General features: G+C 31.3%; 3 protein-coding genes across 3 annotated transcripts; 1 reads left to right on the top strand and 2 right to left on the bottom strand.

Moving 5' to 3' along the window:
• Positions 1-471: 471 nt before the first annotated feature.
• Positions 472-3,641, bottom strand: LOC107899179 (GDSL esterase/lipase LTL1). The gene is made up of 5 exons (XM_016824808.2): positions 3,180-3,641; positions 2,961-3,088; positions 2,628-2,870; positions 1,477-1,729; positions 472-1,013 (listed from the first exon to the last, which is right to left on the bottom strand). The coding sequence occupies exons 1-5, from the start codon at positions 3,418-3,420 to the stop codon at positions 781-783; spliced, it is 1,098 nt and encodes a 365-aa protein (XP_016680297.1). The 5' UTR covers positions 3,421-3,641; the 3' UTR covers positions 472-780.
• Positions 3,642-18,912: 15,271 nt separating this feature from the next.
• LOC107899178 (bifunctional TH2 protein, mitochondrial) lies at positions 18,913-22,814 on the top strand. The gene is made up of 6 exons (XM_016824807.2): positions 18,913-19,336; positions 20,122-20,230; positions 20,719-21,009; positions 21,127-21,541; positions 21,670-21,933; positions 22,072-22,814. The coding sequence occupies exons 1-6, from the start codon at positions 19,131-19,133 to the stop codon at positions 22,485-22,487; spliced, it is 1,701 nt and encodes a 566-aa protein (XP_016680296.1). The 5' UTR covers positions 18,913-19,130; the 3' UTR covers positions 22,488-22,814.
• Positions 22,815-22,912: 98 nt separating this feature from the next.
• LOC107898149 (uncharacterized) lies at positions 22,913-24,288 on the bottom strand. The gene has a single exon (XM_016823690.2). It carries the CDS (start codon positions 24,198-24,200, stop codon positions 23,124-23,126), a length of 1,077 nt encoding a protein of 358 aa, XP_016679179.2. The 5' UTR covers positions 24,201-24,288; the 3' UTR covers positions 22,913-23,123.
• Between the last annotated feature and the right edge of the window lie 1,053 nt (positions 24,289-25,341).

Raw genomic sequence — 25,341 nt, 5'->3', positions numbered from 1 at the left:
AAAAGTATGTTAGAGTGCTAAATATTAACCCATAATAATAATAATAATTTAATTTATTATGTCTTATTAGTGTAATATTTTGGTCTTTCTAGTTTAGTCCAATACTTGAAGGGTTAAAATGGGTTAGATCCTAGCCCATTACCAAATAATGGCTCTTTTGTCCATGAAAGGGAGAAGGATTAAGTTGTCTAGATTCAAAATTTTATTTAATGACAGAACAATGTATATGTTGGGGGAGGGGAGCCTGATGTTATTTTAGGAGAGCTGGCCCTTGCTAGTCCTTTGGAATCGCCACTGATATCATTTCATTATTGCATTTTGTTATATTTTATTATTATTTATATTTGACCGTAATATTTAATCTTGGTTACGTCTCTACTTGGTTTTAATGTCAATTAGCAGGTAAAATACATTCTCACATTTTCTAGCTAGCTTCAAAAATATGCGAAATGAGAAAAAAAACATATTCAATAACAATAATCTAAACTTTTACCATAGCTTACTCATTAACAAATAATGCATACAATTTGAAGCATATCATAATCGTACCAAATTCTAATGTGACACTAAATAAAATAAATAAGAAATTCCTATTTTTATGAACTAAGTCGAATCCAAATTTAATTTAAGTTATTCATGCAATTACTTTTAAAAGACAACATTTTATAAATTTGGATTCGAATCTCAGTATTTACGAACTTCAATCTTACTTATATAAAAAAAAAAGAACAAATTACCATCCCAATTAAATAATAGAGAACTAGTGTACTTTAAGATATGCTAAACCCTAGAATCTAATTCCATGATGGTACTAAGGTTCATTGGGTGCATGTATTTGGTTGAACCAGTAATGATCTGTTGTACGATCAGCTTATTAGCCCTCTCAGAAGGATGGAACGGATCCCAAAATGCATAAATGTCTCGATTCGGACATAAATTTGATGCGATCGTGCATAACCCAATACCGTTGTAAGGTCCTTGACCACAACAAGCTACCTTTGACGTAACAAAACCTAATCAAAACATGCATATGATTAGTATGTGTTACTTGCAAGGTTTCCACTAAATTTTCGATAGTTACTCGGACATGGGAGGGAGTATGGGGATTCGGGTACGTGTCTTGTAAGATTTTTGGAATGTCCCTCGGCTTCTCAAGGTTGCAAATAGCCATTTTTAGCTTTAACAATAAATATTGTGCAGTGCCTGGGGACCAATCGAAGCCTTTAATTCTCAGTTGGATCTATAATGGCATTTATTTCAATATGGTCCACTATTTTATCTGTTTTTCAACAAACATCTTTTACAGTTCGGTAAAGTTATTACTATGTTGCAATGTATAGGCAAGCATTAAATGCCATGTTCTAAATTTTATCTTTTTTTATAAATCTCAAATTTCTACGTGAATTTTAGTTTAATGTATAATTATATTCATAAAAAAATGAAATAACATAGATTAAATATGGAAAGAAAATGTACCGAATTGTTGGGGGTTATTGATCCAATCCATGTGCATTTCATTTGTATTTACTGCAACGAAAATATCTGATCCAAGTTCAGCGTTGAGTCCGCTGAGCATTTCAGCAAGTTGTGGGTTGAACAAGGCTGAGGCTCGTTGCAGCTCGATCGCGCATTCACCGGCTCTGCTGTGTTGAGCTAGTTCCGCCGGGACGCAACCTAATGGTCCGGTTCCAGTCACCAATACCCTCCTTGCCCCTAACTCATACAGCCTCTGCAAAGTAAAATACAATATGTTATTCCATTTTTTATTTTTCTTAAATTATTTGTGTCCGAAAAGTGAATAATTTACATTTAAACATCAAAATGCATTTAGCTAAATTCGAAATTTAATCTAATTAATCTATGCAAATTACAAATTAAATATGACATGTACTAAGATTTGAATCTCGACATCTATAACCTTTTTCGCGGATTTTAATTTTATTACAGAAAAAAAAAATTCCGTCGGCTTTAAATGCATCAACTGAAAGAAGTACCATAACGCATGCTGGCTTCACCAACTAAACCAAACTTGATAAATAATAGTAGAGTTAAATTATGCTATTAGTCCCTATGTTTTTTCTGAATTTAAGATTTAGTCCATGATTTTAAAAGTTAAAATATTCAATCTTTCTATTTTTTCGATTTAAAAATCTTAATCCAATCATTATTGATGTTGGTAATGTCGGTAAAAAATTTTCCATCTTAACATTTTTATTTTCTGTTAATAATATGCCACGTCATATGGTAGCAGTCTAATCGATATGTCAATTTGACAAATTTTGATGATTAGACTGAATTTTTTAGATCAGAAAAGTAAGAGAACTTAAAATTTAACTTTTTAAATACAATGATTAAATCTCAAATTTTATCAAAATATAGGGACTAATAGTAAATTTTAACCTAATAGTAATTCACCCTCTGCTCTTTCTAGATTCCATGAAAGCTGGAACGGGGAAACTTGTCTATATATATTGTTTCTAGTGCTTTAATTGGTGATCACATTGTGTGGCATTTTATCTAGATTTACTAAACCTATTAAAAAGGCAGTAGTTGAGCACAATAAATTCTTCAATAAAGATGAAAGGTGAGAGCAAAATATATGGTACGAGCAATGGGCAAGTTTTTACCAATAGAATTTTCCGGTACTCGGAAATTATATAGACGACGTAATCAGGGAGTGCGAATTGCCGTGATCGTGCCGAGAACGGCACCAAGTAGTAGTTGTTTACGAAGTCGTTGCCACCTAGGGTCATTAGAACAAGTGCTTCATTCACTAGGCGTTGTGTTTGTTCAGGTCCAATAAGTGCACTCACTCGTTGCTGATATTGCCTGAAGTACTGTAATTGCTCGCCGATTCTAATTATATTGACCTACGAAATAAAACGAAGTTTAGTCCAGTTGGTTCAGGTACTCCAACCACATCTGTAACCTGTTTTCTTATAAAATGAAAATAGACTTACGAATTGGACTCCGGTGTCGTTGAGAATGCCGATTCCAGCCGAAGCAAAGTTGGCACCAATAAGAAGCCTTTGTCCGTTTAGCTCCGGGCTCAGATATGGCAATGTTGGTTCAGAGCCAATTTGCTCACCTAAATAACACATGAAAACAGCAGATTGAAACATGTCTTACTTCAGAAAGACCAAAAAAAGACATGTCTGAAAAAAAATGAAGGAACATACTTATAAGATCTGGGATGTTAAGGCCATTAGAGAACCGGCCAGTAGCTCTATGAGTAGGATAGTCGATACCGTAAGGGTAAGCATCAGCACGAGCCGTGGTAGCTAGATAGTTGTTGTTACCGTTGTCGACTAATGAATCTCCGAACACGAAAAACGCCCTCGCGGCCTCAGCTTGAGGACCTACATTGCCTAAAGTAAACAGCAGACCGAAAATGGTAACCAATGTGAACGAGTTCTCCATTGGAAATGGCTCTAAGATAAACTGTGAAATGGTAGATAGCACCGTTGCCTATATATAAGCCTTTTTTTGCATATATGCTGTTTCCATTAATGCATTTGTCTACCTCCATTGATGTTTGCTAAGATAATGGCTGCCATAACACTAACGCCGGTTTAGGTCGGGCCAAGGAACTTTTTTATTTTTACTTTTTTCAAACTCGATTTGATTCCACTCGTAGTTTTAAATTTATTAATTAATTAATATAAAAGACTTTAAATTCCCATAGAAAGGCTTGTAATTGTCCACAAAGTCTCTTGTAGGACCATATGTTTGGGATAGGTGACAATGAAAATATAGCTGGCATGCAATGAATAAAATATGGGAATAGCCATGTGGACGAAATTTAGGCAAATTTTAATAGAAATAAATTTTAAATTTTAAGAATTAATCAAAATTTCAAAACATTAACTAATAATAATGTTGAACTAAACAAAATCATTAAGTACCATTAAATTAGCTAGGTTATACATGGTTTTTTCTTTTCTTTTTTAAATTGTGTCCATACATTTCTACTTTCTTTTAGATATGATGAAATTGTTTTAGGATAGTAAAATCTGAAACGTTCAATGAATTTTGAATCAATTCATTTAAAATGAATTGAATTTTATTCCTAAAATGTGGGTACATGGAGGGGTGAATTTTGTTTGGACGGTGGGTATGAAGCAATTCTCGCCCAACTATAAAAATATTATCATTTATCTTGTATATTCATAAGGGATAAATCTGTTATAAAATATTTCATATGTTTATATTTAAAAAAATTTTCCTGATTGAAAATATTAGAAATGATTAATAAAAATTAAATTAAAGTGAAACGAGATAGAACAAGCACGAATGCATCAATATCCATAGAAGTAATAATGATTTTTAATATTATACACCTATAATAAAACGGGACAAATGGTGTAACAGAATGTGCTATAGCACAGTAGAAAAATGTGTATTTCATTGCCATCTCAAGTTACTGTTCAATCCATTCATACGCTGGTATTCCTATTTAATAAATATATTTTATTTTTATTTTAATTATAAATATTAATATTAATATAAAATAAGCGTTTTTATTTTTTATTTTTTTAAACTAAAAAGAAATTCAAGTGCCTTGATGTTATGCACATATAAACTATAAATGCATCAATTCAATTAGTTATTTCAGCAAGCACTAAATTCCAAGTCTTGAAAAATGGGGTAAATTTGTCATTCACCTGGCAGGCTACTGTACAAGAAAGCTAATAATTTGTTAGGGATTGGCTAATAATAATAATCCCTTTAGGGGGTTTTAAGGTGAAATTTGTCACTTTCATGACCCTAATTAACCTTTTTGCATGAAGGAAGAAACCATTCAATGCTATCATGCATGAATTTGTTCAATTATTGATCCCTTCATGAAACCCATTTAATTATATATCACTTGAGCTTATATTATGCCTTAAACTTGAATTTTACTATTTGGATGGTGATCTAACCCCAAGAATGAATAGATGTAATTATTTGGTCAATTATGTAAGATGCGATAGGTATATCTATGACGTGCTAAGTGGAATAATTGTGGGTACACTAATTAAGCAATTATATCCTAATTTGTAGACTGAAGTCTAATCAAGCAATATTATATGCTAAATAAGCAAATACTACATACTTGTATTATGTGGTCACACACAAAGTTGTTGACAGTACCTTTCAACCCTCCTACTTTAATATATGCTAAATAAGCAATCTAGGATTGTTCAAACGGTTGGTTCGGTTAATATTCGGGCTAAATTATCATTAACTGAATTACTCAAAAGGTAAAAAATTTTAACCATTAATCAAGCTTAAGCTTTTTTTAAATACATTAACCGAACCGAAATTTATATGTTTTTTGTCTTTTGATTAAAATAAGACATTAGAAACATTACATAAATCTTGAAAGTTAACAATCAAACAAAAAGTTAATAATTATATATAATATATATTATTTGTTTTGGTTAATTAGTTAATTCAGTTAATTATCTGATTTTGAATTGAATTAACCGATATCCGATATTTCAAAAAATCATGGATCGATCTCCAATTGAACTAAATTCGATCACCGGTCAATTAACCGAATTAGATTGGTTTAGTTAATTAATTCAGTTTTAACTGAACTATGAATACCCCTACTCAGCCTGACCTATGGATGACTCTAGTCAACACAGTTAAACTCTCGTTGAAAAAGGGGAAAAAAAAACCTTTATTGTTAGGAGTACGTCAATTTAGAGTGAGTTCATTGGATATTTGATTGCCACGCAAATGTTGTTGACGTGGATCGTCATGTTAAAGAGTTTTATTGATATAATTTGAGAGTTTAAAATTTTAATTGAATGTATTTTTCGTGAAAGGACTTAATTGATTTTTTTATTAAAGCTTGTCCAAATTATAAAAAATTTAAAATAATAATTTAATTATTTTCGATAGGTGTCTTAATACTTTTTATTTTAGAAAAAAAAAACAAAGTGATAAAATATTTAATGGGAAAAATCCACCTTCCTTATCATCTCATATTTAAAAACTAAATATAAACAGACAAGCTTAAAAAGATCCACTTGATTTCTACCATAGGTGGGTTAGTTGGACCATGTGATTAATTTGCATTGCATTTAATTTCGAAATAGAACTTTTATGGCTCTTGTTATTTTTTGAATGTGTGCCAATTGAGTATTAGCTCGATTGGTATAAATATTGTTATCAATATAAGAGGATGTAAGTTTGAATGCGCTGAAGTACATTATCGTACTATTGATAGGTTAATGAGGAATTATGGGTAGTTCTAAACATTGTATCAAAAAAACATATATAAGTAGAACCTTTGATGAGATTGTTAAAAAAAATCGAATTTATCCATTCATTATTAGTTTAATTTGCGTTGCTGTATATTGGAGAGATCAATAAATTACATTAGAGGGTTAAAAATAAATTATAAATTCTGGATTAATATTTTCTTTCAACCAAAAGTTAATTAATTTATCTGAATTCTTTTGAGATTCATATAATTATGTTTAAAAAGAGAACATTTAACTACTAATAAATATTGGGTGTACTGATAAGTAGAGATATAGAGACGACATTATTAAAAAAAGTAACCAAAATTCCATACATAAATTAAAAAATAGATATAAACGACAAAAGAAAGAAATTTATCGAATTTAATATTTAAATTTCAATAATTACAGTTTATTAATCTCAAAATTAAGCTTTTTTATTAAAATAATTTAACGTGAAAGATAAGAATTGGAGAGTTGTATTGTATGTGAAATATTTAATAAGACCAACTACTTCCTCAACAAAATTTTAAGAGGCAAATTAATTCAACCATCCACCAATTTAACATTCATTTCCAACATATTTTTCTATTATTTTCCTATTCCTATCCTAACTCCTAAGTTAGACGGCATTGGAATTTGTACAGGACGATAGATTTATTTGCAATTAATGTAAAATAATAATAATGGTAAGATTAAATATTGTAATAGTACTATGACGTGAGATAAAAAAATACTAAATACACCTCACAAAGAAATAAATATCTATCCAAATTATTCGAGGCATTAATTCATGCTATATTTCGCTAAGTAACTGAGTTGAAGAAACTCTTTGTAAAAGCTTCCTGAGTTAATGATAGAGAAGGATGGATGATGAAATGTTGGAGTTAGTAGAGATAAAATCTTGGGAGCCACCCAAGAATTTTTGTAAAATCCCATTTAAGAATCTTGGGCTTGTTCTCATTTTATCCCAGCTAAACCCCACCTCTTTGGGTTTTGTCATTTGAGTCGTCTGCTCATTTTGTTGAGCTTATATTATGGAGTTAATATATTTTTTCCTCCTCTAGACTTGTACTTAATTGATAACTAATTTTTTATTGAGGACTTAACTGATATCTAAACTTCAATTTCGTCACACTTTGGGATCTGAGTAGAAATTTCGTTAAAATATGTTGACGGGATATTGACGGCCAATAACATGACGATATGTGGGTAGCTCTATATTTTGACACATGACAAAAAATAAAATTTGTAATTATTCCATACATAATGAATGAACTTGAACAAATGGTTGTTCAAATATATTTTTTAGTAGTTTTATATATTTTTATAAAATTATTAAATTAAAAATACATAAAATTCGATATTTTATAAAATCTATGTTCTATACATTTTTATGTATTTTTAATTTCATAATAATATAATATTTTATTAAAATTAAAAATATATAAAAATGCTTTAAAATGTCTACGATGAAACTAGACATGTCCTGATTCAAATGTATTTAGACAACTAATTGCCTAGGCCTATTCCTTATATGTAAAAAATATAATTTTTAAATATTTTTTATTTTTGTCACATATCAAAATATAGGATGTCACGTATTAACATGATATTGACCATCAATATATTTTAACGGTATTATTGTTTAAATTTTAAATATATCAAAATAAATTTGAAACATGAATATTAAAAAAAAGTTTATAACACCGTTAAATAGCCCAAATAGTAAATAAGGGAGGACTAAAAGGACAAATAGACACATATGGGATGGTTGAGGCGGCATAAGCAGAAAAAAATAATGAAATTATGTGATTTAAGGGCAAAATTGGAAATAAAATAAAATTAAATAGCCAAAATGAGATTCTAATAGTTTCTAGATCATTTCTTCTCCAATTTTCTGTCCAAAAACACCATTGAAGAGCTCTTAAGGCTGGTTTTCATATTTTGCTTCATGTGAGTTAAATTCTTGCCTTTTCTTGTAATTTTTGTGTTTTCAAGACTTTTACAAATAGGTCCAACTAGCTATTTCATTAGTTTTTGATTTTATTGAGAATTTTGAAAATTACATTGATGAATACTGGATTTTTTTATTAAATAACATGAATTTAGAGCTTTAATTTTGTTGTATGATGATTTTATAAAGTGATTTTGATAGATATTGATTTTAGGACCAAATTGTGAAAAGGTTAAATATTAGGGTTTGGTATAAATTTCTGTTTATTAAGGGTTGTATTATAGCCTAGAATATTTAGATAAATTACCAATTGAGAAAAATTAGTTCATTTTATAGACTAAATAATTAAGGGATCAAATTATAAAATTTGTAAAAGTTAGGGTAATTGCGTAATTTCAAAAATTTGATTAATTGTGAAGTGAATTGAAGCAGAAATATATGCTAATAAGTGAATAATTTTATATTTTAGATCAAGAGCCCGTAGATACTCGTGAAAAGGGAAAATTAGTAGAATAGTCCCTGAACTTTTGCAAATCTTACAAATTAATCTAGGTAAGTTCGTACGGTTAAACTTTAATATTTATATTGAATTGATGAATGGTATCATATATTTATTCTATTGTTGAAAATAAAATATTGTTAAAGTTACCAAATTGAATTGAATGTTCGGATTAAATGGAACGCGGAATATGAGTACATTCAGCAATCGATGAATTAACGGCATTGGAGGAATTGACGAAAAATTATCCAAATACACCGAGGTTCAACATTTGTTGTGAACTATCGTGTTTACTTTTCGTTTAGCTCTTACGAGCTTCTGTTTAACTCATATGAGTTTCCGTTCAGCTCTATTGAGCTTCTGTTTAACCCTGATGGGTTTCTGTTCAGCTCTTTTGAGCTTCTATTTAACCCTTATGGGTTTTTGTTCAGCTCTTATGAGCTTCCGTTCAACCCTTATGAATTTCTATTTAGCACTTATGTGCTTCTGTTCAGCCTTCGGACTTCTGAAAACGATGTACTCTTATCCGTAAGTCGTTCTCCGATTTGGTAAGATATGGTAAGTGGCTTACGTAATTGAAATTGAAAGATTTATCGTTTATTATTGATATTGATTTGAAAAAAGTGTGTTCATCGATTAAGGTAGTGATTGATAGGGAGATTGCATGAATAATTTACTTATTTGATTTATTATATTAGGTTCAATAAGATTTATGTTTAACCCATCAAATTTACTAAGCTTCATTAAACTTATTTGTATTGTTTAATGTCATTGTAGATTAACGTGAGGTCAGGAGATCGGATCAACACATCAAGCCACACTATCCAACTTATTATGGTAGCTTTTGAAACGTATATTATGGTTTATATGGCATGTATAGGGTTGAAATGGTTTTGAGTAAAGTTGGTTCGTGTAAATATTATAAATTACAATTTGTTTATATTTCCAATTAACTTATATAGGTATGTCTAACCTTATCATACTTGATATATGTTTGGGTGTAGTTAATTGATGAATAATTTATAGGCATATTGGTGAATGAGATAGTATAGTATAGACGGTATAAATATGCAAATATGAGTTTTTGATTAATAGGGTATGTAACACCTCTAACCCATATCCATCGCCGAATTAGGGTTACGAGACATTACTGTACAAAACACAACTCAAAGCAGTCATAAAAAAAATTAACATTTGTATGCAATTCGTTTGGATACAAGTTTAAATCAACTATTTCAAATCAAAATATATGCATGGTATATAAATAAATATATAAATTTAAATATATATACATAAAAAAATATTAAGTAAGCATAATTAAAAATTCTACTTAACCATTTAAAACAAAACATAATACTTCAATTCAACTAATCTATAAAAAAATAAGCCATATTCGTATGGCTGTTAATTATATTTACAATACTTCAAAGTACAACTTTCAAAACATAATCTAGCCTATACATGCCATAAATTTAAGTTTAAACATTTCAATACCGAGATAGTAGATAGAGTGATGAACTTGCTGATGATCCCCGAGCTTGAAGCTTGATCTTTAAGTCTATAAAACAGAAAGACATAAACAAACAAAGTAAGCTTTTGTAGCTTAGTAAGTCTATAGCATATCAAAAATATAAAATTTATTATGAAATTTTTGGTACTCTTAACGAGATCGCAAATACCATGTACGTTAACATTTACACGTAGTCAAATGCGTACATAATTATCAAGACTTAAAACCGAATACATATACTCTATAAACATGAATCGTCGAATGCATATATACATATGCTTAACAAATATTATAATCGAATATATACATGTATTTATCACATACATATATCCAGAGTCATATATGTACTTACCAGGTACATATGATCGAATATATACAAATTTATCACTCACATTTCATATCCCATTACACAAGTATGTATATCAATTATAAATCATATTTATGCATATAATAGAATGCATTCTTGTTCAACTTTTACTTATAAACAAATATATATTCGTAATTGCGCATAAGAATACTCATCAATTTCTTATACCAAATGCACCCATATAAATATATATACTTTCAACTACACTTAACATATGCATATATATATATATAAATCAACCACCAATGTCAAATATATGCACAACTTCTTCAAACACATAAATCTGAACAATTCACACAATTTAAACAAATTCACCGGCACTTAGCCTGCTAGACGTAAAGTCCGAAACATTTCACCGGCATCAAGCTTGCTAGACATAAAGTCTGAAATATTTCACCGGCATCAAGCCTGCTAGACATAAAGTTTGAATTATTTCACTGGCAATAAATCTGATTGGTACTGAGCTTTAACAAAAAAAATCTCAATTCACAGAAGTTGTATCTCATATTTGTATATAGAATCCACATAAAATTCAGCTCAATAATTTATAAACTATATCTTTAAATAACATAGATGTATAAAGTTCAAACATCAATTCCAACTCAATAATTTAATTATACATCCAAACCTATATATATATATAACTTAATGCATTAACCTACTACTAATATCATATATTCGATCATCTTTTAATAATCCAACTAATAATTTCATAATTTAAATGTTATTCAAGAACTTTACATGAATATACATACATAATTGAACCTCTCATATACATATATACATATATACATATATACATATACATACATAATTTATTACAAGAATATATACCTGTATATTAGCATAACCGAACCTCATGTAACCTTGTATAATTGTCATACCTAAATTCACTATAAAATCATATACATGTATGTATACCTGATCATTCGAATATAACATATATATAATTACCAACTCACATATACAAATATAAGTTACATATCTTAATCAAATCTAAGAGTTTATACATATATATTTATATACATATATTCGGACCTAATATACATATATATGTATATATCATACTTTCCTTAGATTAAAACCAAGAATTTATACATAAACAACGTTTATACTTCCACTAAATTCAAAAACTATATATATACATATATGCATATATATTCGATCATTATGTGTATAATTATAAATATATATATATACATATTCATACCTTTATCTAAATTCAAGGTTTATTCACACTATTACATATATTTTCGGATATATCATATACATGTATAATTTCTTACCTAATTTCATTACAAGAGATTTTCATATATATACATGCCTATCCGAATCTCACCTTTACTTATATAAAATTTAAACCTATATTTTAACTCATGAACTTATACAAGATTATACTTGTATATTCGAAACTATCAAATACTTATATAAAATTTATACTTATACTTCAAATTATAAACATTTAATTACAGCTCATCAAGTATACAATCGATATACATGTATAAATATTGATTTAATAACTTTTAAATTGCTAATAGACTTACCTCGGATAGTGAAAAAAATTGAAATCGAACAATTAGTCGACGACTTTGGTTTTTCCCCGATTTAGCTCCGATTTCTTTGGTTCTTGATCTAAGCATATTTAAAATGAGCTAGTTTAAATATTATTATATTCAATTTAATCCAAAAGCATGTAAATGAGAAAATTACCATTTTACTCCTGACATTTACACTTTTTGCAATTTAGTCTATATTGCATAAAACACAAAATACACAACATTTGTCTACAATATACAAGGGCCGAATATCCCTAGTGTTCATACAAGTCCACATAATTCATTTATTTCACATTTTGGTCCCTCAAAAAAATTTAATTTCACAAATTAGTCCTAATTACTCAATTTCACCAAAAATTCAAAGACAAAACATGTTAATCTTTCACTTATCTTTCATATTTTATCATCAACTATCACAAAGCTCAAGAATTCATCAATGGCATAACACAAAATTAACACCAATTCCAAAAATTAAAACATGGGTCTTGTAGTACACAAAGCAACGATCTCAAAAATGTAAAAATTATCAAAAACCGAACAAAGAACTAACCTTAATTTGAGCTCATCAATGGCCGAATATAGATAGGTTTTACTCTTTTTCTCTTGTTTCAAATTCGGCAATAGAAGGAAGATGATGATGAATTTATTTTTCTTTTGTTTTAATTAACCTATATTAACATGTATTTTAATTTACTATTTTAACCTTATTTGAATAAATTATAAAACACATAATACAATGGCAATGTTGACCATTGCCACCCACTATCTAATTTATGGGCTAATTGCTTCTTAAATCCTCCCATTTAAAAAGACAACAACAATTTGGTGCTTTTAAATTTAACCCCTAAATTTTATTTTACGCGATTAAGCCTTTTTTTATCAAATTGAACCCTCGAACAATTAAATTTTTATACAAAATTTTCACACATAGTAATTCACTCATTATAAATGCCAAAAATAATTTTAAATTATTTTTCTAACTCGGATTTGTGGTACCGAAACCACTTTGTCCAATTAGAGTAACATCGGGCTATTACAGGGTAAATTTGATATGTTATAATATATGAGATAATATGACATGCTTAGAGCTTGAATTGAGTGTATTGAAGGTCTTGTTATGGTCTATGAGTATGAAGTTTGAAATGTTTAGGTTGAAATCAAATTTAGGTGAGAAATTTGGCCATAAAATGATCTATTTTCGTCCACACGGGCAGAGACACAGGCGTGTGTCTCAACCCTGTGTGACACATAGCCTAACACATGGGCGTGTGGTTTGGCCGTGTGTCACCTGCATCCTTAAAATTGAGAAACAAAATGTCTATGTATTTTCACACGCCCTAGCACATGGGCGTGTGACTTGGCCGTGTGACCCAAATTAGAGAGTTACATGGGCATGGACCAAGGCTGGGACACGACGTGTGCCTTACTTCGAATGCCCACACAGCTTGAGACACGCCCAATTTGTTAAGTCCCAATTTAGGAAAAAAATTTTACATGGGCGTGTGTCCCCTGCATTTAGGAAAAATTTTTGAAAATTTGTGAAAAATTCTTTGAGTTTCCGGTTAAGTCCCAAGTTGTTTCTAAAGTGTATTTTGGGCCTCGATGGCTCATATAAGGGACAATATGAGTGATTTATGATTAGTTTTTGATATGTATGTTAAATAATATGAAACGTTCGTAATTAATCTGAAAAGTCTAGTAATGCTCCGTAACCTTGTTCCGGTGACGGATAAGGGTTAGGGGTGTTACATTTTTAGTTTATTTGATGTATTATAATTTTTAAATTTATTTTTATATAAAAATAATATAAAAAAATTAATATAGACGGGTCAGGTCGAGTTGGACTTTGGTTTGGACAAAATTCTAAGCACATTTTTTGGGCCAAGCTCGAGCCTGAAAAAGAATTTTGCTTTGGCCTAGCCCGAACCCGGTCCTTGATCAACTTTAATTACAACAAAGAGTTCTTTTTGTTCCATTTTAGCGCTTTTTCCTTGACTACAAAATCAATGTAAAAAATAATATAAAAAAATTAATATAGTCGGGTCAGGTCGAGTTAGACTTTGGTTTGGACAAAATTCTAAGCACATTTTTTGGGCCAAGCTCGAGCTTGAAAAATAGGTCAAGAATTTTGCTTCGGCCTAGCCCGAACCCGGTCCTTGATCAACTTTAATTACAACAAAGAGTTCTTTTTGTTCCATTTTAGCGCTTTTTCCTTGACTACAAAATCAATGTAAATTGGGTCGGATCAAATCAAATACTTTAATAAAAAGTTGAAAATTTAGCAACTTTGAAACCTTAAATAAAAAGTTTTAATAGCTGTTCTCATCAATTTTATTTTGGTTTAATTTCACTTTATGTAAATCTTATTCAAAATTATTTTAATTATCAATTTAATTATACACCTTGATTAAAAATTTTAATATTAATTTAGGGTAAACTACAAAAATAGTCACTTTTGTTTGCCTCAAACTACATTTTAGTCACTTATGTTTGAAATGTTACGTTTTAGTCACTTAGTTATTGTTTTGTTACAAAGTGGTCACTCTACCGTTAAGCTCCATTACCTCCCTAACAACGATCCTATGTGGCAGTCCAAATGGGTTTTAAATGCCAACTTGGATGTTTTACGTGGCAATCCAAATTAAATTTATTTAATTAAAAACTTATTTTCATCCTAGAAAATGGGCATCCAAGTTGGCATTTAAAACTCATTTGGACTGCCATGTAGGACTGTCGTTAGGGAGGTAACATAGTTTAACGGTAGAGTGACCACTTTATAACAAAACGATAACGTAAGTGACTAAAATGTAACATTTCAAATATAAGTAACTAAAATGTAATCTGAGACAAACAAAGGTAATCACTTTTGTTGTTTACCCATTAATTTATACAAAATTCATGAAATGAATATATAATTGAAAGGCATTGGATGTTGAAATTCAGGACATGAGCTGCCAAATAAGCTTACACATTTATCATTATATATCTTCTTTCTTTTGAAGGCATATTTATCATATATAACACTATTATTATCCTAATTACGCTATAACATTATCGCAATCAATTGGGCTGAATATAAAGAATTAATATAATTAATTAAATATTTGTTAATATTTTAATAAATATCAAAATTTGAGTCTTATTCATATTTTTATTTATTTTCTTGTATTTTAATTTAAAATAAGTGAGATAATTTCAAGTTCAAACTAGCATAAAAAAACTCGTAAAGTAAGCTTAGCCCAGAATAAGTAGACCATGAAGGCTTTTTAAGGGATGTTCTCCCGCAAGAGCACTAGTGCTTCCTCTATTACGTTCAAAATGCTTCTACAAGCATTTCTCTGTTTTCATAGCTAAATCAAAGAAGCACAACATGCAGGAGCAATCTAGTGATCCTAACTATGCAGAAGAGCCATGCAACTAGATTGTTTGATTTGGGCACCTTCCTAATCAGCCCAGTATAGAGAATACGAAGCCTATAAATAGGTATGATGATATTTTGATTTACATTCATATATATAAAAATATTGTTCTTTTAAGTTATGATTTTCCTCCGCTCTATAAGAGGTCAATTTAGATGATTCAACTAAGCCCAAAACATATAATACAGTTTAATTAAAAAAATACAATTTTTAAAAAGAAATTTTAATCTACGACATAAATTTGAGATACTGTCACAAGTTAATCTGATATTAATTTAGTTAATAAAATTTTAATTTTTTTTAAAATAATCTAAAATAAAATCACAATAATAAGATAAAATTTTGTTATCAATCTTTGTATTATGCGGAAGTTGATGATTTAATCTCAATACTTTAAATTTGTTAGTTTTAGCCCATGTATTTTTTAAAATAGCCATTTTTAGTTCCTATATTTTTAAAAGTTTAGTCATGATTCAAACGGTAACAATTAAATTGTAACACCCCTAACCTGTATCCGTTGCTGGGACAGAGTTACAGAGCATTACCGGGGTTTACGGATCAATCAGACAGAAATTTCAAACGTTTCGTTACATATCAATACTCATAATAAAACCAATCAAAATCATATATATCGTCCATTAAATGAGCCCTCAAGACCCGAAATACATATTAGAAACAAGTTGGGACTAAATCGGAAACTCAGAAAATTTTTCAAAAATATTTAAAATTTTCAACACTGCAGGGGTCACATGGTCAGGAGGCACACCCGTGTCTCTGACCGTGTGGGCATTTGAAATAGGGACACACGATCGTGTCTTAGCTCGCGTCCATACCTGTGTAACTCTCTGACTTAGGTCACACGGCCAAGTCACGCACCCGTGTGCTAGGCTGTGTGAGCATACTGACTTGCATTCGTAAAAGATACAGAGGATACACGGCCGTGTCACCTCGGCCGTGTGTCACACACGGCTGAGACACACGCCTGTGTCTCTACCCGTGTGGATGAAAATAAGTCATTTTCTAAGCCACATCAACAAGGCATTCAACACAAGCTAAAATTAAGTCTTGAACAACCAATATACCCATAGGTACCTCTAATGACAATTTAAAAATATGTCCACCAATATCCAAACTTACCTAACTAATGTATCTAACTAAGTTACCAAAGTTCACTATAACTCAATTACATACTTATATCACTTATACTAACATCACAATCATACCTTAATTTCATACCAATATGTAAGTTGTTATATAAACAAAATATTAGTCATATATTTGCATAACCTAAATTTTGACCAAAATCGAACAAAAGCCTATACATGCCATATAAATTGTATTTAATGTTTCAAAAACTACCGAGATAAGCTGGATAGTGTGACTTGAGTGCTGATCCGATCGTCCAACCTTTCGAAAATCTACAAAGATATTAAACAACATATATAAGCTTAATGAAGCTTAGTAAGTTTGATAGGTTAAACAAAATCTTACCGAACCTACTATAACAAGTCAAATAAATAAAATCATTCATGTCAATTCCCTGTCATTCAATGTCAATTTCCCGTCATTCACAACTTCTATTGATAAATACATCCATATTCAATCCAATATAAAAATAAATAATATATCTTTCAAATTCATTTAATAAATCACCTTACCAAAATTTTTCCATTCGAAGAACGACTTACGGATGAAAATATATCGTTAACAGAAGCTCATAAGAGTTGAACAGAAGCTCGTAAGAGCTGATTCACCCAAATACGCCAGACAGAAAGTAAAACAAGAAAGTTCGCAACAAATATTGAACCCCGATTTACTTGGGAAAAATATCGTTGTCTCTTTCTAATACCATCATACACCAAATTACGAATGTACTCAAACCTCGCGTTCCATTTAGACTGAAATCTAATTTAATATTATAATTCTAACAATAATTCATTTTCAATAATAGAATAAATAAATAATATCATTCATCAATTTATACAAATATTAAATTTTAATCGTACGAACTTACCTGGATTGAATTGTAGTAATTGTAGAAGTTTAGGGACTATTCTACTATTTTTCTTTTTCACGAGTATCTACGGGATCTCTCTCCTATGTCTGTTTTGAACCGAAAATTGAAGAAAATGTTTTGAAACTTTCCAATTTTCAATTTGTTTTATTTGAATTTCACCAAAATTACAATTCTGCCATTGAATGGCCTTATTTTATTATTTTTCTCTTATTATGCGGCATCATCCATTAAATTTAGGTACAATTATTACTTAGGTCCTATTTTATTTATTAATCAAGCCATTTAGTCACTTAAATATTATAATTAGTAAATTTTGCACCTTTTTTAATTTAGTCATTCTTAATGAATTAACTATCGAAATGTTAAAATTTTTCAATGAAAATTTACTACTACCTTAATGACACTCCTTAAATATTTATAAAAATATTTACAACTTGGTTTATAGAAACGAGGTCCCGATACCTCACTTTCTAAAACTACTTGACTTAATAAATCATTATAAAATATAAATTACCAATTCAAAAACCTTTTTAAAACTATATTTGACTCGTAAATATTAAATAATAAATTTACGAGCTTATTCGCCGAATTTGGTGGCCTCGAACTACTGTTTCCGACACCACTGAAAAATCAGGCTGTTACATAAATCCTGCTATATTAGTCTTAAAATATGTATAAAGTTGTAGATTTAATCGATATTTTTCAATTTGATCTTTCTTAGTTTTGACACAAACTACAACTGTTGAATCCATTGATTGGATTTTTGTGACTAATATATGAAAATTGCTAGCTGATATAATTACGTATATGATAATATATTTGTCGCATAAGATTTTGAAAATAACAAAGCTTAATGAATTTAATGATAACCATTTGTTGAGGACTGAAATTTTAGAATCTGAAAAATATAAAGACTAAAATAACTAAATTAAAATGCATAGAATAAACATGAATTAGACATAGTACATTGACTAATATCAAAGTCATTTTAATTTTAAAACTAAAAATACTTTTATATCTTTAAAAAAAATAAAAATAATTGTTCCCCACTTTTTCTCGTGTATATTTTTATCATTAACTCTGAGCATAATTTTTATTATTTTATCAATAATTTTTAATTTTAAAATTAATCATTAGTAATTTTATTATGTTTAGTTTTTAAAAATATTTATTGGGTTCATATACAAAATCATTAAATGTAATAAAAATAATTGCTTAAAATATAAATGATAAACTTTATAAACATTAAAATAAAAAATAAATATTTTATTATTTTTAAACTAATAAAATAGATTCTAAAAAAAAACTAATAAAATAGATGCTATTGGCCCAAAAGAAGAAACATGGAAAATTATAGATTCCTATAAATACTGTAATCTCCACTCACCATTAGCATTACCATTACGAACAAAGAGCCAATTGCCAAGTGCCATTCTTTGATGCGCTTACTCTTTTTCTTCTTCTTGCTACCCAATCAAAACCCTCTTCCCACTCGTCCAATCCCCCCGCCGAGTCCACTCCTCGCCGCCGCCGCCGCTTACTCCAACTCGGAGATCGTCAAATCCAATGGCGATCCCTCCTAAGTCCGTTGGTGCCGTTATCCCCACCGAGGACGGTCTAGCAAGCAGGTTCTGGATCAAGTTTCGTAGAGAATCTGTGCTTTCTCTTTACTCGCCTTTTGTTATTTGTTTGGCTTCTGGGTCTCTCGAGATCGACACCTTTCGTCATTGTATTGCCCAAGATGTGCACTTCCTCAAAGCTTTTGCTCAAGCGTTAGTCCTTTTTTCCTCTTTTAACATTTTCTTTGTCTTTTCCATGGATTTTCAATCTGGGTTTTGTTTGTTCTGGAGAATATATCTTTGGGTTTTCTTCTTTTTCTGTTAAAGAAATGTAGTCACAAGCTTGAGTTCTTTAGGTTTCTTTTTTCCTTCTGGGCTTTATTTTGTGATCATTTATTAACTTGTGTATTAAAATTTATCATTTCTTGGATAGTAGATTCTTCAGTTTCTTTTTCTTGATAATCTGTTGCTAAATAGGTGAATTTTGTGAATGCAATTTACTTCATTGTTTAATTTATTTAATTTTTTGGTACTATTGGATGGTTGCTTTTGGGGTCTGAGAAAAGGGAAGTGAATTGGAATCTAAATATTGGATGGTTGAGTATTCTTTAGGTTGCTTACCCAGTTTGGTTAGAAGAAACTGAAAATAAATATTTTTAATTATAAATATTATTTTTTCTTCTGCATCTAAAGTTAGACGTTAATGAATCTTAGTTATTGATTGCTGAGAAAGTGTAGGAAAAGGAAAGGAGTGAAAATTTTAATTTCGAAGCACCATTTGGTTACTTAAGTAATTGTTCGGATGTTTCTTTTCTTTTCTTTTTGTCAGCTTTCTCAGTAGCCAATTGGATGGTTATATTTGTTATTATTTGATGGAAAAGGTAATTACATTGCTTAAGTAATTACCTTTTCTCATCTAGTTCTTAAGTAGAATTGACGTCTGCTGTTTATTAGAATGTCCTTAATTGATTTATTGTTTTCTTTGATCCGGATTTTAGGTATGAATTGGCAGAAGACTGTGCAGATGATGACGATGCAAAGTTAGCAATCTCTAAGCTAAGGAAGGGTGTTTTGGAGGCGCTGAAATTGCATAATTCTTTTGTACAGGTATGATGAAAGGATCCATCATTTCTTTTGCTTAGCGCATGCTCAATTATTGGAAAAGTTGAAGATGGATAAAGGATATTGAATTTCAATTTAGCCATTGCTTGTAGATATATAAAATATCGTTTTACCGAGGTAAAGCGGGATTTACTTGGAAAAGATTGGCGTCTATAAGATGCTACCTCGGGGGTCCAATTTGCATGTGATATCATCTTCAGTAGAAGTTTAATCCTAAGTTTTCCTCTATACCAAGTAAATCTTGATAATGTTGGATTTTGATGAGGTTTGGACTTTGGAGTTTGATATGATTAAGTCCAGTAAATTATAACTAGGAGAAATCTTATATCGAGATTTGAGGAAATAATCAGAGCTTAGATAGTACTATCTGCCTTGTTATGTTGTTTACAATCCATATGCATATCAGTATCTCCTTTGTCCTTAGTTCTTGTCTGTGAGGGTCTCCTCTTTATCTGAAATTCGGAGTTCTGCAGGAGTGGGGTTTGGGCTTTGTGAAAGAATGCCCTATCAATTCTGCAACTTTAAAGTACACAGAATTTGTACTGGCAACAGCTTCGGGGAAGGTTGAAGGACTGAAAGCTCCAGGAAAACTTGACACTCCATTTGAGAAAACAAAGATTGCAGCTTATACTCTGGGGGCTATGACACCTTGCATGAGGCTGTATGCCTTTCTTGGTAAAGAATTGGAGGCACTTCTAGACCCCAATGAGCATGACCACCCACACAAAAAGTGGATAAGAAATTATTCTTCCGAGGGTTTTCAGGTATGGCATTGATTGGAGTCTTTGTTTCTAATGGTCAGCTGGGTTCTCAGAGGAGAATATCATTAAATAAATGGCCTTTTAAGTCCCATGGCTCAACTATTGATTCTTTGAATTTAGGCGACAACTCTGCAAACAGAAGACTTGCTGGATAAACTTAGTGTCTCTTTGACAGGCGAGGAACTAAACATCATTGAGAAGCTTTATCACCAAGCAATGAAACTTGAAATAGAATTCTTCTATGCTCAAACGCTTACTCAGCCCACTGTTATTCCTCTGACTAAGGAGCATGACCCTGCCCGAGATTGTCTCATGATATTTTCTGATTTTGATCTTACTTGCACAGTTGTTGATTCATCTGCCATTTTGGCCGAGATAGCAATAGTGACCGCTCCTAAATCTGATCAGAACCAACCCGAAGGTCAAATTACTAGGATGTCTTCTTCTGAGTTGAGGAACACATGGGGTGAACTTTCCCAACAATACACGGAAGAGTATGAACAATGCATAGAAAGCATGTTGCCATCCAAGAAAGGTATTTTGTTTTTCTGCAATACCACTTTAAAGCTTTTACTCTACGTTTAATCTTCAAACAGACTTTGCTGGATAACATTTCAGTTAGTTCCTTTGATGTTGATATTTTTATTTCACGTGGTTTTACAGAGGAGTTCAACTATGAAACTCTGCATACAGCACTTGAGAAACTCTCAGATTTTGAGAAAAGGGCAAATTCTAGAGTGATCGAATCAGGGGTACTGAAGGGTCTAAACTTTGAAGACATTAAACGAGCCGGTGAACGATTGATTCTTCAAGATGGCTGCACTAATTTCCTTCAGAAAATTGTAAAGGATGAAAACCTTAATGCCAATGTCCATCTTCTTTCTTATTGTTGGTGTGGTGATCTCATCCGGGCTGCATTTTCGTCAGGTATGACCCTTCCCTCCTAGCATTACACTATGATCTCTTGAGCAACAGGTTCTGAATAATATCCCCGATGTCTAACATTCAATAGAAACCGAAAGTCTATTTGTTTCTAAGTCAAACCAATTTGTTGATTTTAAGCAGGGGGTTTAGATGTTGTGAACATACACGCAAATGAACTCAGCTTTCAAGAATCTGTGTCCACGGGTGAAATCATTATGGAAGTGCAGTCTCCAATCGACAAGATTGAAGCTTTCGATAAAATCATACAAGGCTGTAGCGATGACAAAAGGAACTTAACTGTTTACATTGGGGACTCGGTAGGCGATTTGCTTTGCCTACTGAAAGCAGATATAGGTATAGTGATTGGATCGAGTTCAAGCCTAAGAACAGTGGGGGATCAGTATGGAGTTTCGTTTGTGCCATTGTTCCCTGGTTTGGTTAAGAAACAGAAGGAATATGGTGCCGATGGAAGCTGTTGTATTTGGAAGGGCCAATCAGGCATTCTTTACACTGCCTCTGGTTGGGATGACATTCATGCCTTATTTTTGGGACATTAGAGGTTTTTTTTGTAAATTTTGGGTTGGAAAGGCGTCCTTTTTCATTTTAGTTAGGATTCTATGTTACTCTGACTTGGGTGTATCTTCAAGTTTTCGGGTTCTTTCACAAGTTTTTTTTCATGTATTGTGAGTGTTGTTGAAAATGTGTCGGATATAGAGTGGGAGTAGGATCATTTTTTACAGAGAGGGGCAAAGGGGGGCAGCAACCCAAAGAAACCCTTTTTGATATGTTTGGGCGGCTGGCCCCTGTTGAAATCTTTAACAGAGAACTTTTTGACAATATTACTGTAATTACCATATATTTGAATAAAGTGCTTTTTTTTTTTACATTTTGCTCCCACTGAAATTTATTTACTTTCTCACAGTGTGTATGAATTATAAGAAAGATGTGAATGAATCAATAAGTTCCATTAAAAAGTTGAATGATGCTACCACGTCTTAAGAAATAAATGAAAACAGCTTAATGTAACATTTCGAGGCTTCTTTTCTTTGATAATCTATACATATATAAACATTATATATACTGGAGTTGATGATTTTTTTTTCTTTACAATATAAAATTAAAAAAATCATAATCTGTTGTTCTCCATATATATATATATGTAATAGCTGAATTAAAATCTTTTCAGAGAAATTTCAAGCAACAGATTTGGTATTGTTATCATTTATAGAGCCCAAATGGCAGATTTTATTATTGTTGCCATCGCCACTGCCATTGTTTCCATTGCTACGTTTCTTCTTACTTCCAAAATTAATCGATATTTCGAATTGGAAAGTATTACCGAAACATGAAAACAATTTGATACCACCACCGCTTCTTTTCTTCCTTGATCTCCTCCTCGATTTCACGGCCTGAGGTGGGATTTCCGACCGCCACCTCTCTAATTTCTTCGATAGTTCTTCTTCCCTTTCTTTCTTAGTCCATTCCGATATCTTACTCGTTTCTTTCGTCTCCGGTTGGTTGTTTCCCGGCGGTTGATACAACCCTTTGGCAATGGCTGCCGCCACAACCGAAGCTGAAGGTCCGACGTCGGAGTTACAAAGCGAGTCACCGTTCACCATGCTTCCGCCATTGCATTTAACCTCGGAACCACTGGAACCTGAACCGCAATTAACAATGGAACCTTGAGGCCTTTTCTTGTAGTTTTCCTCCGTTGTTAACTCGGAGCTTATGTTGGCATTTGTCTCATGATTCTCATGGACACTGCCGCAGCCGCCGTGGATTGTTGGTTCTGGCTTTTGGTCTTCTACCTCAGGGGTGCTTCGCATTGAACTATCAACGAGGGCAACCTCCATTTTAAGAATCCCTTGAGGGCGGCCAGAGGGGCGGCGGATTTGAAGCGTGACGGTTCTCCTGGCGGAGTCATTGCTTTTGGCGTCGGCAACGGATCGCAAGTGGAAAATATCGTTAATCAAAACATTAACGGATCCAACCAAAGCATCTTTAACCCACGCCGCGGCGTAGATCTCAACGGCGATCGTCGCATCCTCGGAGTTTAAGAACTTCTGGTCGACTTTGAACGTGAAACGGTCGTTCCAAATGGGGTCAGTTCCGCCTTTCTGGTCGACTCCGGTGGAAAGCTTCTCGTCGGGTTTGACCCAAACCACCGCATAGGTTTTCATGTTTTTGGAGACCGGAGTAAGGTCTTCGGCTGAAACGAGGTTAATCTCAAGAACCCGGGAACGAGTAGAAGAAGGAGCAGGAGGATCCATGGTGGTGGTTGAGACACGGCGGAGTGCCACCTCAAAGTCGGCCTAAGTCACCAACAACAATCTACGCATGCATGAAAGACAAATGCATGCAAAGCTACGAACATGGGGAATAAAATACGGGGAATAGTTTTTGGGGCGAAATTAATGGAAGGAAAGTTGGTTAATTTGGCATCATTTTAATTACACCATTACTTTTTTATTTTATTTTTTAATTAATTAAGTTGTTCTATTGTTTAAGTACATTAATTAAGCTTAAATTATAATAACTCTGGTTAAGAAGGGTTTGAATTCGTTCAACTAGTTTTCTGTAAATTTGCTAAATCTATCCAACTTTCCTATTATATATTTATACTATAAACATTTTCGCGTAAATTAAATATTAACTTAATTACAAAATGTAGAACAATTTATCTCATTCTTTCACTTTATAAAAAAATATTTTAATCATCCATTTAATTTTCGTATTTTTTAGTTTTTATCTCAAAATAAATAAAAAATTAACATTTTTTAATTTTGTTCACATCACATACATAATTACATAAATTAATTTTATCAATCCACTTTTAAAACGATATTTGCTTTTGAGGACTTGGACGCATAGCTCATTACCTTTGGTGACAATACCAAGGCCCCTGTTCTCCACAGGTTGACAAACAGAGTTCCATTCCACTAATGCGGGCTTTCTTGAATCAACAGTAGAACCCCAAATGAAAGGACAAGCAAATTTTTCAATTTCATTACACACTTATAAAATTTGTTGAACTTGTACGACTTAAATCTCGTTTGACTCGGTCTAAAAAGTTTAAGGTATAACTCATTTGTTAAAAAAATAAAATAAAGAGGCAAAATTGAAAATTTGTGAGGGCGAAGGTTTGAAGGTGTTACGGACCTTGCCGCACAAGTTGAATTTGTATAAGATTATAGGTCATTTAACCCTTAAAAACTGCGTGTAGTCGAAAACATCTTGTATTATTATTTTTTAATATTAGTGAATTTTTTCCTTCTTTACCCATAGTTTTTCTCGATAAGAGCTTTCCACGTAAAAACTATATGTTTTTTTTTCTTTTTTATTACTTCGCGATCATTCCTACTACCATTATCAACGTATGATACAACAATAATCATGCTAGTCTGCATAAAA

This window comes from Gossypium hirsutum, chromosome D08 (genome assembly GCF_007990345.1).
Source record: "Gossypium hirsutum isolate 1008001.06 chromosome D08, Gossypium_hirsutum_v2.1, whole genome shotgun sequence".
Lineage (NCBI taxonomy): Eukaryota > Viridiplantae > Streptophyta > Magnoliopsida > Malvales > Malvaceae > Gossypium > Gossypium hirsutum.
This window is presented reverse-complemented; position numbering and strand designations above follow the sequence as displayed.

Coding starts and splice junctions, on each gene's coding strand:
- LOC107898149 (XM_016823690.2), bottom strand. CDS start 24,200: ATGGATCCTCCTGCTCCTTCTTCTACTCGTTCCCGGGTTCTTGAGATT.
- LOC107899178 (XM_016824807.2), top strand. CDS start 19,131: ATGGCGATCCCTCCTAAGTCCGTTGGTGCCGTTATCCCCACCGAGGAC. Junction 19,337..20,121: donor CTCAAAGCTTTTGCTCAAGC/GTTAGTCCTTTT, acceptor TCCGGATTTTAG/GTATGAATTGGCAGAAGACT. Junction 20,231..20,718: donor TGCATAATTCTTTTGTACAG/GTATGATGAAAG, acceptor GGAGTTCTGCAG/GAGTGGGGTTTGGGCTTTGT.
- LOC107899179 (XM_016824808.2), bottom strand. CDS start 3,420: ATGGAGAACTCGTTCACATTGGTTACCATTTTCGGTCTGCTGTTTACT. Junction 1,730..2,627: donor AGTACCGGAAAATTCTATTG/GTAAAAACTTGC, acceptor TTTACTTTGCAG/AGGCTGTATGAGTTAGGGGC. Junction 1,014..1,476: donor CAATAACCCCCAACAATTCG/GTACATTTTCTT, acceptor TGTTTTGATTAG/GTTTTGTTACGTCAAAGGTA.